Raw genomic sequence first — 13,895 nt, forward strand, 5'->3', positions numbered from 1 at the left:
AATTTTATGCCAGTAAGGGTATTATTGATGGTCTTGAAGGTTTCCTCTAATTTGTTTTGTTTAGTGATGACAAAGGTGTTATCCACGCAGTTGATCCAGAGTTTGGGTTAGATGGTTGGCAGAGCTGTTTGCTCAAGTCTCTGCATTACTGCCTCTGCTAAGAATCCTGATATCAGAGATCCCATGGGTGTTCCTTTGGTTTGTCTGTAGGTTTTGTTGTTGAAGGTGAAGTGGGTGGTAAAGCATAGGTCAACTAGCTTGATGATATTCTCCTTGTTGATGAAGTTAGTGGTGTATGTGTCTTTGGGTCAGAGGCCCACTGAAGTTGTTATCTAGTTGGGTGACGAAATGTCTGGAAATGAACCTTCCAGCTCAGTGAACAAACCTACATCCAGGTATATGAATAGGAAAGGTTTAGAGGGATATGGGCCAAATGCTGGCAAATGAGACTAGATTTATTTAGGATATTTGGTCGGCAAGACCAAAGTACCTGCTTCCATGCTGTACAGCTGTATGACTCTATGAATGTGTGCCCGTTTGGAATTAAAGAGGGTATATCCTAAGTTTGAAGATTAGTAATTAATTATCTGTTTACCACTGCTAAAAAGATGAACTTCTTAAGTTTAGTTTTCTTTGTTATTAATGGGACCTTGTGTGAATTTCTTTTGTTTTAGGTAGTGGTCAGAGTCAGGCAGGTTAGCCACCTTGGTGATTAAGTGGTCATTTGGGGCAGTAGGGTGGCTCAGTGCTGCCTCACAGTGCCAAGGACCTGGGTTCAATTCCTGCCGTGGGTGACTGTCTGTGTGGAGTTTGCACATTCTCCCCATGTCTGCGTGGGTTTCCTCTGGGTGCTCTGGTTTCCTCCCACAATTCAAAAGATGTGCAGGTCAGGTGAATTGGCTAGGCTAAATTGCCCATAGTGTTAGGTGCATTAGTCAGGTGTAAATATAGGGTAGAGGAATGGATCTGGGTGGGTTACTCTTCAGAGAGGCAGTGTGGACTTGTTATGCTGAAAGGCCTGTTTCATATTGTAGAGAATCTAATCTATACGTGTGTGATCGCTCATGGACTAGAGCAGATTAATTTCTCACACACAACCCATCAAGGTTGTGACATGAAAGGAGTACATTCTTGTATAATCGCACTTTGACAATAATTGAAACAGCTCGCCAAGGGCTTTGCTGAAAGATAAACTATTGAAATTTATTGTTGGGTTAAAATACTTCAACCGTTGTTAGTATTTGGTATTTACTTAGGGAAAAGGTAATTTATTTCCAGATTTTCTTTGTTTTCAGGTGCTCTTGGTTTTCAGATTTAGATAAAATGCATTTGAGAGTATTAAATTAATGTTTACTAGGTTAGTCATTAATATTTGCTGCTAATTGTCAACATGAAAGTAACTATTTCCATTCAATGAAATAAGTATTTAGGGATGTCGGCCATATGTTCTTCATATTTACATTTGAATGGCGCATGTGTGTTGTACGTGAACACCTGTTGCTTAACAAGAAGCAAATGCACAAAAGATCAATAACAGCTTATGCAAAAACATTATTAATGAGCACATAATTTTCTTGTTTACTAATTAATAATAGAAGTTAAGCAATTAAGCATATGTGAAACACCTTTCTGGGCTTGATGACTGTGTAATATATTTTCTACTGAGATTCGTATTTGTGGCCAAAATTGCATCACTTGATCACATCAATGGCGAGTCAGCAACTTGTTTCGGAAAGTGCAAACCTAAATCAACCATAAAACTGACCAGACTATAGAACAGCATCTGCTTGAAGGCTTTCATAAATCAAGAAGCTCCGGTGAATTCAAGTTTTCTTCAGGTTGAATTCAAGTTAGCTGACAAGTGTGTTTCCTCGGTTTAGCTAGTTGTTGTGGTTTACCATTAAATTAGAGCGCTCTGAATGCACATATCTGCGCTTCATCATCAGTGACATGACCATAGCTATGGAGTGACATGCGAAATGGCCCTTGCGGTTGTCATATGTAAAACAAATCCAAAGAATTTTTATTTTAAATTTGAAAGCAGAAATAATTAAATTATTAAATTAAGTTAATAATAATCAAATTATTATTAACAGTCTATCAAAGAAAGATATTGTATTCTAACCAGTTTCTAACTGTGCAGGAATGAATCCAATAAATCACTAAAGGAGAAGCTGTTTCTGGAACCTTCAATCTATTTTGATGTTCAGAAAAACATTTTGTTTTTGACAGGATGAAGTGGTGGAAGAAGAAGAAACAGAAATGCAATATAATGAGGAAATTTATAAGGATTCCAGCACATTCTTAAAGGTAAGTCTATTTCAGCTAAGTTAGTGCATAAAGCTAAAATGAAGTAAGCAATAAGCTATCAAAATGCTGAATACACTTGTGAATTTAATTAATACATTTACTCTTCTATTTTAACAAGAGTGTAATGGCTTATTGTAATGTTTTGAATATATATATACAGAAGGTGAGAGTACACAGGCAAGCCTACATTTATTATCCCAGCTGCTTTGAGAATTGTGATTATAAGCTGACATACAATCTTACGGTTGTTGTAATGATGCTTCTTGTCTGGTGATTTGATCATCAATTCCTACTAATTCTGAATGTAGTTTAAATAGCTTTTTTTAAAGTAAAAACAATATGAAATCAGTTCAGCTGCTTTAAAATCTCACTTTTAAATGTGTTGAACAAAAGTTGCAGCAGAGCTATTTATAAAAAAAACTTGATTTCTTTACTAGACAGAATGAAGTATAGTGTATCTTGTCTTCATTTTTCCCCCTCTGCTATCATAATATTGAAGCAATATACAGACATGAAATCTAAATAAATATGTACCTCAAAGAATCCTGAGACCTGTTCAAACATATATACACCAATTAGTGTTACAAGACTTTACATTCTTGCAGCACTTGTAACAGTAAGTTACAAAGGATATTTTAAAATAAATGACATTTGAGCCAAAAAAAAATGATAATTGGACAAACTACCAAATGACCTTGGTCTGATGTACATTTTAAGCAGTGCCTTGCATGGTGAGTTTAGGTTGTGGAATTTGAGTTTATGGTCCAAGCTGCTGACAGCACAGGGGCAAGAAAAGGAGGTTGAGATACAAATGAGGCTGGATTTGGAGGGATGCAGAGTTTTTGGGCTATGGGATTTGTGAGTTGTGATTAAGGTGTGTGATTTATTTAATTTTGTTATCATTTATTGTTGGTTTTTGAATTTTGGACTATCGGCTTGTGAGTTTTTTTCTGGGAGAGAAAATATTCACTGATTTCTTATCATGGTGTTCTTGGAGACCAATGGGAGTTTGTTAATGTTGGAGCAGTTTTATGAGCCCTGAGAAAAGAGCATAGTACATCAGGCTTCAGGTAGAAGGTTTTGCAATAGACTTTTTGAAGGAGGTGGGAGATGATGTGGAAATGCATGTAGCTTTAAGGAAGCCTTTATTTTAAAAGAAATTGCTGAACCTTCATGTGAAAAACAGTTGGTTCTAAAGAAGGAGTTCCAAAGTTTTAAGAAATAGTGTACAGGAGTTAATTTTGAAGTTCTACACTAACCTTTTGGTTAAAACCCTGAAAGGATTGTGTGAAAGTGTGGGACGGTAGGGAAGATCTCCTTATTGGGATTGTATTACAGACCTCCTAATAGTCAGAGGGAAATTGAGAAACAAATTTTTTAAGGAGATCTCAGCTATCTGTAAGAATAATAGGGTGATTATGGTATGGGATTTTAATTTTCCAAATATAGATTGGGACTACCATAGTGTTAAGGGTTTAGATGGAGAGGAATTTAAGTGTGTACAAGAAAATTTTCTGATTTAGTATGTGTCTGTACCTACTAGAGAAGGTACAAAACTTGACCTACTCTTGGGAAATAAGGCAGGGCAGGTGACTGATGTGTCAGTGGGGGAGCACTTTGGGGCCAGCGACCATAATTCTCTTAGATTTAAAATAGTGATGGAAAAGGATAGACCAAATCTAAAAGTTGAAGTTCTAAATTGGAGAAATGGCCAAATTTGACAGTATTAGACAAGAACTTTCGAAAGCTGATTGGGGGCAGATGTTCGCAGGTAAAGGGATGGCTGGAAAATGGGAAAAATGACTAAGGGGAATCTCAATGATGAGCAGATATTTAATAATACTCAGCAAAAATGTATTCCTTTCGAAACCAAGGACTTAGTGTGAAAGGTGAACCACCTAAGGTTTTCAAAAAGAAAAGATGGTCAAGGAGACTATCCAGTCAAAAGCTAAAGGATACAAACTGGCGAAGACTAGTGGTAGGCCAGAAGATTGGGAATTTTTTTAAGATCCAGCAGCAGAGCCTAAAAAGCTAATACAGGGAATCCCCAATTTACAAATGCTCGTACTTAGAAATGTGCTCCCATACAGGGATGTAATTTTCAAAGACAAATGCAAACATTTCCTGTGCTAATGAGCAGCTGCTTTATATTTTCCTGCATTGTATTCCAACTTGCATACAAGTAGACTGGCAAACAGACTCCAGAATTGAACCCATTTGTAACCTGGGCATGCTGCCTTTGGAAGGACAAAATTGATGATCAAAGCCAAGAGTTTCATTGGGTACGCAAAAAGAGAGTAGCTAAGGAAGTGTGGGAATCTTGGAGGATATGACTAGCGAATTGAGATTGGGTAACAAGGAAATGCCAGGTAATTTAAACCAGTATTTTGCATCGGGCTTAATAGTGGAAGTTACAGTCCCCAAATATAATAAATATGGTGGTAATGGGAGGATAGATCTTGTGACAGTATCACGAAGAACAAAGTATTTGATGAATTAATAGGACTAAAGGTGGATAAGTTGTCACAACCTTGGGGCCTGCAATCAATGGTTTTAAAGGAGGTGGCTGCAGAGATTGAGGCATTGGTTGAAATATTCCAGAACTCACTAGACTCTGGGAGGGTTCCAGTGGATTGGAAAACTGCTAATGTGATGCTCTGTTCAGTTAGCCTAACATTTGTTCAGAAAAGTCTTGAGTTCATTATTAAGGAGGAGATAGCAGAACTATGAAAAAAGCTTAACATAATCAGAATGCTTTTTTTTTAGGAAGGGAAATCATGTTTTGACAAATGTGCTAGTTTTTTTTGATATAACAGTTGGTAAAGGCAAACTGATAGATGGAGTGTATTTGGATTTTCAGAAGAGATTTCATTAGGTGCTGCATAAAAAAATTATTGCAGGAGATAGGAACTCACTGTATTGGGGGTAATTTCTTAGCATTGATTGAGAATTAGTTAGCACATCGACAGTCAAGATTGATAGATCTTTTTTCAGGTTGGGAAGACATAATGAGGAGAATGCCATGTGGATACATCCTCAGACCTCAAGTACTTGCTATCTTGTATTAATAATTTGGAGGAGGGTGCAGAATGTAATGTATCCAAATTTGCTGCTGACACAAAAATAGATGGAGGGCGTCATGTAATGAGGGCATAAAGAATCTGCAAGGGGATATAGATGGGTTCAGTGAGTGAACAAAAACTTGGCAAATTGAGTTATAAGTAGGAAGTATAAGGTTACTTTGGTAGGAAGAATAAAAAGGCAAAGTATTATTTAAATGGAGGAGAGACTCCAAAGTGCAGTGCATATAGATTTGGATGCATGAAACACATTTATCATGACTGTTGTTATGGTTCTGTTCGCCGAGCTGGGAATTTGTCTTGCAAACGTTTTGTCCCCTGTCTAGGTGACATCCTCAGTGCTTGGGAGCCTCCTGTGAAGTGCTTCTGTGCTGTTTTCTCCGATATTTATAGTGGCCTGTCTCTGCCGCTTCCGGTTGTCAGTTCAAGCTGTCCACTGTAGTGGCCGGTATATTGGGTCCAGGTCGATGTGTTTGTTGATAGAGTCTGTGGATGAGTGCCATGCCTCTAGGAATTCCCTGGCTGTTCTCTGTTTGGCTTGCCCTATAATGGTAGTGTTGTCCCAGTCGAATTCATGTTGCTTGTCGTCTGTGTGTGTGGAATGCTACAAAGACAAATGATAGGTCAGAAGGTTGGGAAAATTTTAGAAACTGAAGAATGATAATAAAAGGTGAAAATTAGGCGTATAAGAGAAAAATAGCAAAAAAAATTAAAAAGCAGATGGTAAAATCTTCCAGAAATATATAAACATGGTTGAGACTAAGAAATGAAGAATGGAAAGCAAGGAAACAATTATACTGTATCTATCTTCACAGTAGAATACACAAAATGCAATCCAAGAATAGTAAAAAAAACACGAAGTGCAAGAATGGAGGAAGAACTGTAAAGAAAAACTATCAATGAGGATTGGGTAACTAACAGTCATGATCAAAGTTTGGTAGAAGATTTGTAGCTCGGGTGCTCGTTGTTGTGGTTCTGTTCGCCGAGCTGGGAATTTGTCTTGCAAACGTTTTGTCCCCTGTCTAGGTGACATCCTCAGTGCTTGGGAGCCTCCTGTGAAGCGCTTCTGTGCTGTTTTCTCCGGTATTTATAGTGGCCTGTCTCTGCCGGTTCCGGTTGTCAGTTCAAGCTGTCCTCTGTAGTGGCCGGTATATTGGGTCCAGGTCGATGTGTTTGTTGATAGAGTCTGTGGATGAGTGCCATGCCTCTAGGAATTCCCTGGCTGTTCTCTGTTTGGCTTGCCCTATAATGGTAGTGTTGTCCCAGTCGAATTCATGTTGCTTGTCGTCTGTGTGTGTAGCCACACATTTTGTGTATTCTACTGTGAAGATAGATACAGTATAATTGTTTCCTTGCTTTCCATTCTTCATTTCTTAGTCTCAACCATGTTTATATATTTCTGGAAGATTTTACCATCTGCTTTTTAATTTTTTTTGCTATTTTTCTCTTATACGCCTAATTTTCACCTTTTATTATCATTCTTCAGTTTCTAAAATTTTCCCAACCTTCTGACCTATCATTTGTCTTTGTAGCATTCCACACACACAGACGACAAGCAACATGAATTCGACTGGGACAACACTACCATTATAGGGCAAGCCAAACAGAGAACAGCCAGGGAATTCCTAGAGGCATGGCACTCATCCACAGACTCTATCAACAAACACATCGACCTGGACCCAATATACCGGCCACTACAGAGGACAGCTTGAACTGACAACCGGAAGCGGCAGAGACAGGCCACTATAAATACCGGAGAAAACAGCACAGAAGCGCTTCACAGGAGGCTCCCAAGCACTGAGGATGTCACCTAGACAGGGGACAAAACGTTTGCAAGACAAATTCCCAGCTCGGCGAACAGAACCACAACAACGAGCACCCGAGCTACAAATCTTCTACCAAACTTTGATCACGACTGTTAGTTACCCAATCCTCATTGATAGTTTTTCTTTACGGTTCTTCCTCCATTCTTGCACTTCGTGTTTTTTTTACTATTCTTGGATTGCATTTTGTGTATTCTACTGTGAAGATAGATACAGTATAATTGTTTCCTTGCTTTCCATTCTTCATTTCTTAGTCTCAACCATGTTTATATATTTCTGGAAGATTTTACCATCTGCTTTTTAATTTTTTTTGCTATTTTTCTCTTATACCCCTAATTTTCACCTTTTATTATCATTCTTCAGTTTCTAAAATTTTCCCAACCTTCTGACCTATCATTTGTCTTTGTAGCATTTTAAGGCTTTCCTCTTAATTGATAGCATTCTTCATTTATTAGCCATGGCTGGTGTATACTTGTCAAATATTTTTTTCTTTGTCAATCAAATAAAGTTTAGTTGAGATTTCTGAATTATGTCCATAAATAGCTACCAAACTTCTTTACCGTCTTAACATAGTTTCCCATCCCACTTTAACTTGAACTGACTTTAGATAGTAGTAATTACGTTTATTGAAGCTTAAGGCTCAGTTTAGATCCCATATTTCAAGCTGAATGTGAAATTTTATCATGTTATGATCATCATGTTGAGGATCCTTTACAATGAGTTAATTTAGTAATCCTGTTCCAACACACATTACAGGTCTGATATGGCCTTCCCCCTGGTTGGTTTCAGTTGTGTTTGTCTTTAAAAAAGCTGTCCCAAATCCACATTATGAACTTAACCTCCAGGCTAATTTGCCAATTATTGCTGTGGTGGTGAAGGGTAGCTTTTCAGACTGGGGGCCACAAGGATCGATGCTGGGTGCACTACTTCTCATCATTTACTTAAATGACTTGGATGTGAACATGGGAGGCATAGTTAGTAAGTTTGCAGATGACAGAAAAATTGGAGATGTAGTGGATATCGAAGAAAGTTCCCTCAGAGTACTACGGTATCTTGATCAGATGGGTGAGGAGTGGCAGACGTAGTTTAATTTAGATAAATGTGAGGTGCTGCATTTTGGAAAAGCAAATCAGAGCAGGACTTGTACAGTTAATGGTAAGGTCTGGTGGGTGGCAGGGTGGCACAGTGGTTAGCACTGCTGCCTCACAGCGCCAGAGACCTGGGTTCAATTCCCGCCTCAGGCGACTGACTGTGTGGAGTTTGCACATTCTCCCCGTGTCTGCGTGAGTTTCCTCCGGGTGCTCCGGTTTCCTCCCACATTCCAAAAATGTGCAGGTCAGGTGAATTGGCCGTGCTAAATTGCCCATAGTGTTAGCTAAGGGGTAAATGTAGGGGTATGGGTGGGTTGCGCTTCGGTGGGTCAGTATGGACTTGTTGGGCCGAAGGGCCTGTTTCCACACTAAGTAATCTAATCTAATCTAATCCTGGGGAGTGTTGCTGAACAAAGAGACCTTGGAGTGTAGGATCATAATTCATTGAAATTAGAATAGCAGGTTGATAGAATAATGAAGAAGGCAATTGGTATGCTTTCTTTTATTGGTCAAAGTATTGAGTATAGGAATTGGGAGGTCATGTTGCGGGTGTACAGGACATTGGTTAGGTCACCTTTGGAATATCACATGCAATTCTGGCCTCCTTCCTATCAGATGGATGTTGTGAAACCTGAAAGGATTCAGAAAAGATTTACAAAGATGTCGCCAGGGTTGGAGGATTTGAGCTGTAGGGAGAGGCTGAATAGACTGAGGCTGTTTTCTGTGAAGCATCAGAGGCTGAGGGATGACCTTAGAGGTTTATAAAATCACAAGGTGCAAGGATAGGATAAATAGTCTTTTCCCTGGTGTGGGGGAGTCCAGAACTGGAGGCATAGGTTTAGGGTGAGAGGGGCAAGATATAAAATGGACCTAAGGGGTAACTTTTTCACGCAGAGAGTGGTGCGTGTATGGAATGAACTTCCAGAAGAAATGGTGGAGGCTGGTACAATCACAGCATTTAAAAGCATCTGGATGGGTAATTGAGTAAGAAGGGTTTAGAGGGATATGGACCAAGTGCTGGCAAATGGGACTAAATTGGGTTGGGATATCTGGTTGGCATGGATGAGTTGGATCGAAGGGTTTGTTTCTGTGGTGTACATCTCTATGACTTTATAACAGAATGTGTAGATGTAGTGTGTTCAGACTTTCAAAGGCATTTTATAAATTGTTACACAAGTTAATATATTGGCATGGTTCAAGGATTAGGTGACATATAGAATGCAAAGCCTGGAAATAAAAAGGAACTTTTAAGATATACTTTTGATTGAAAGGATAGAAAAGCAGGGTGTTTTTTTTAAAAAGGTATGAAATTGGAAAAGTTAGCATTCAAAGGAACTTGGGTCTGCTAATATATTGAATATAAAGTTTGTATTTGGCAAGCACATGGTATGTTGACCTTTTATCAAAGGGTTTGAATAAAAACATCTTTGAAATTGTGCAGAATTATATTTGATCACACTTGGAATATTGTATGTAGTTTTGGTCTCCATGATGGGCGGGCACTGTTTCGTTCAGATAATCGATTATTCTGTTAACCGATGTAATGCCTTTCCTCCGGGGCTCGGAGTTTTAAAAGTCTGCTCCCCCTTCAGGGGACTGCAGCAGCACACAACGCACAAGACCCCGGACCCAACACTGCACCCCCCCGCCCCCCAACCCCATCCAACACCACGTCCCACCCCCAACCCATCCAGCACCACCCACCCTTGTCCAGCCCCGCCCCCAACCCTATCCATTCTCACCCACCCACTCCCTCTCCATCCAACAGGGGAAGGGAGGTTTAGGATACACCCCTATATAGAACGCCAGGGAAAGTGTGGGGGGAAAGAGAGGGTGGGCAGACAGTCATTTGGAAACAGTGCCTGTTTAATCACTAAATAAAAGACGCGATCGCTGTTGGAAACACGTCTTTAATGTGATGTTTCCTCGAGATCTCCTTCGAATAATCCGATTTTTGGATAATTGGTATTCAGATGATCAAGGTTTCTCTGCACTTTCTTTAGAGGCAGTAAAGCAAACATTGACTAGATAGATCTTTGGGATTAGAGGGTGATTAAATTGGGTCAATATTTTGAGGTTGAGAAGAATGAAACATGATTTCATTAAAATATACAACATTCTGAAGGGATTGACAGGGTAGATACTGGTTATTTCCGCTGGTTGGAAAATCTGGAACAATGGCTGCAGTCTTGGTATTAGAAATCATTATCTTTGACTGCGGTGAGGGCACAATTCTTCACTTGGTGTTTTCAATCTCTGGAACTCTCAAAGATGGAGAGCTGTGAATCCATCCTCGTTGAATGTATTTACACCTGAGATTTTTGATGTTTTGGGAAATGAGACATGGGGAACAGGAAGGAAAGAAGAATCGGAAGAGGATCTATGATTGTACTGGACAATGGAGAGGCTTGATGGACTGCATGATCTACTCATGCTCTAATTTATGTTATTCTGAGAGCCAAAGGTAGGACAGTTGTAACTTGAAAAGTGTAAATTATAATTAAACTGGGACAGATTCTCTGGGTATCAAAATTTCTCCTCATCTCAGTCTTAATTGGCCTACCCAGTATCCTTAAACTGTGACCTCTGCTTCTGGACTCTCCAGTCCCTGGAATGTTCTTCCTGCATTTATCCTATCTAGTCCTGTTGGAATTGTATAGCTATCTGAGATTTTTCCTCATTCTTCCAAACTTTAAGACTTACTGATTGAGTCTCTATACATCAGCCCTGCCATCCCAGGAATCAGTTTGGTAAACCTTTGTTACACTCTGTCCGTAGACAGAACAATTTTACTCAGATAAGGGGACCAGAACTGTACACAATACTTCAGATCTGGTCTCACCAAGGCCCTGCACAGTGGTAGCAGAAACATTCTGCTCCTTGTACTTGAATCCTCTAGCTGTGAAGGCCCGCATATCATTTGCCTCTTTCACCACCATCTGCACCTGCATGCTTATTGTCAGCGACTGCTGTGTAACGATACTCTTGTTGCATTATATGAAGAATATACAGACATGAGAATAAAATTTTGATTTAGATCTGAAAGTGCTTTCCATACTGGTTTTATTTTGAAAAATGACTGCAGTATTTCCAAACTTAGCCCTGATATCTTAAATCTTTAATGTTGCTAAAAATTTATTATTTTACTGATAAACTTTTATCAAGGTAGCATAAATAAGGATAGTTACCCATGCTGTCCTGCTCTTAGCTTTACTCCAGCTTTTCTGTTTTGTATAAACTATTTATTTCATTCATTTTTCCATCAGGGTACGCAAAGTCTGAATCCACATAATGACTACTGCCAGCATTTTGTGGACACAGGTCATCGACCCCAAAACTTTATTCGTGATGTTGGTAAGTTAAAGCAATAGCCCTAGAATTTGTAGTGTTGTGAATTAAAGTTATGAGTTTAATTTTATAGGCTTTCCAATTCCGCAGTTGGAAAATAGTGAAGTGGAAGTCCCACTTCTGATTTCAATTGAGCCAGTTTTGGGAATGAGAAAAGGTGTAACTTGTGCAAGCACAGATGATAAGTTCATCACTGCCATTGAACTCATTGTTGACTGCACTCAGCCAGCCATAGTTTTCAAAATTCACTATGTAATGTCTACATTAAATATTATTCTGTGTTTGTTGCAGTACTTGTGGACAATCTCTAATTGCCAAGAATTAGACTAACAACCATTTTAATTATGGACCTCACAATTATGGCTGTCACTGAGGTGTGCTAGAAGCAGCATCTATATGCTGAAACCTGCCTTGTTTGGGCAAAAATAATTTTACCAGATATTGCATATTCTTCTAAAAAGTGTTTGGGGGAAATTACCTCCCTCAAATAATCTACATCTCAAAGCTTGACCAATCAAGAAGCAACTTACCAACGAAACAGTAACCTTTCCTCGTTCTTTATAACAGGTTGCTCCCTTTGAAATTTGGCATTTTTCGAGCTTGACGTTATGTCTGTTTTTGTCTCTAGTCATCAACTCTCTGTCTGACAAGTGAATATTTACATAGTCAGTAAATTTGGATTTACATAGATTTATACTTAGTTCTAGGTATCGACATGACCTAAAAAGATAGAAGGTACTGTTTTGAGGAGATAATAGTACTAACATGAGGTTCAGCATGAATATTCTTTAGAGTAGTGTCCTAGGCCCAACCATATTCAGCTTCTTCATCAGTGACCTCCCCTCCATTAAAAAGGTCAGCAGTGGGACATTTGCTGGTGAGTCCACAATTTTCAGCACCATTCACCACTCAAAAAGTGAAGAAGTCCATGCCCAAATGCAGCAAAACCTGGATCAGGTTTGGATTCACAAATGGCAGCATTTGTACAGTGGCAGCAGTATGCATCATCTACAAGATGCACGGCAGAAATTTATCAAGATCCCTTAGACATCACCTTCCAAATCCACAACTATTTCCATGAGAACAGATATTTTGGAACACCACCATGTGCAAATTCTTCTCCAAGCTATGCTCATCATCCTAACTTGTTGTTTTTCCTTCAGTGTTGCTGAGTCAAATTCCTAAAACTCCTCCCCTAATAGCGTTGTGGATCTACCTACATAAAATTGACTGTCTCAATTGAAGAAGGCTGCACACTATCATCTTCTCAAGGACACCTAAGGATGGGCAAAATATGTTGGCCCAGCCAGCCTATGTTCCATGAATGAATGGAAGAAATAACAGCTGAGACCTTGTGTCCTGAGCTGAACACTCCAAGATTTGCTATATATGATCTTTTCTGGATGTGATTTTTTTTGGGGATAACATCAATAGAAAACATGCACACTACCTGAAAGCTGAAAGAACGGCGGATACTGTGAATCTGAAACCAAAACAGAAATTGCTGGAAACACTAAGCAGGGCTAGCAGCAGAAGTTAATTTTTCAGGTCCAGTGACCCACCCTCCGAACTGATGGTAGCTCGAAAAATGTTTGTTTAAATGCAGAAGATAGGGTCGGGGGAGGGGATAAGGAGTAAAGGATAGGTAAGGATAGAGTCCAAAGAGAGAGAAGAACAGTTGAACAGACAAAGGAGTCGATAATGATCTGGCTGGGAGACTGTTAATAGCTGTTAATGGAGACTGTTAGTGGCTTATAATATGTAATGTGTAATGGCAGACTATGTGATAACAAGGTAAACAAACAGGAGACTGGAAGAACGTAGCAAGCCAAGCAGCATCAGGATTCCAGCATTGGAGTTTTTTTTGTTTCTAGCTAAATGATGACAAGGCCTGGTGTGTGATAAGGGGCTAGGACATGGAGTTCAGGCCATAAAATTATTGAACTCTATATTGAATCTGGAGGGCTGCAGGATTCCCAAGCAGAAAATGAGGTGGTGTTCTTCCAGCTTCTGCACTTCTCTGGAGCACTGCAGCAAACCTGAGACAAAGATGTTGGCCAGGGAACAGGGTGGTATGTTAAAGTGGCAGGCAACAGGAAGCTCAGGGTCTTTGTTTGCAGGCAGAACGTAGATGTTCTGCGAAGCAGTCACCTAGTCTACACTTCATTTCCCCACTGTAGAGGAGAGTACATTGTGAGTAGTGATTGCAGTAGACTAGATTGTGAGACGTGTGGTGAAGTGCT

The 13,895-nt window shown here is 39.4% G+C and overlaps 1 protein-coding gene across 3 annotated transcripts in view; it reads left to right on the forward strand.

Annotated features, from left to right (window-relative positions):
- Window positions 1-13,895, forward strand: part of mettl14 (methyltransferase 14, N6-adenosine-methyltransferase non-catalytic subunit) — a 60,455-nt gene that overhangs the window by 24,021 nt on the left and 22,539 nt on the right. For all 3 annotated transcript variants that reach the window (XM_072589086.1, XM_072589096.1, XM_072589106.1), the window contains 2 exons: window positions 2,233-2,310; window positions 11,571-11,658. In XM_072589086.1, the coding sequence (XP_072445187.1) occupies window positions 2,233-2,310; window positions 11,571-11,658 (166 nt within the window). The remainder of the gene's footprint in view (window positions 1-2,232; window positions 2,311-11,570; window positions 11,659-13,895) is intronic.

Source organism: Chiloscyllium punctatum, chromosome 1, assembly GCF_047496795.1.
Source record: "Chiloscyllium punctatum isolate Juve2018m chromosome 1, sChiPun1.3, whole genome shotgun sequence".
NCBI lineage: Eukaryota > Metazoa > Chordata > Chondrichthyes > Orectolobiformes > Hemiscylliidae > Chiloscyllium > Chiloscyllium punctatum.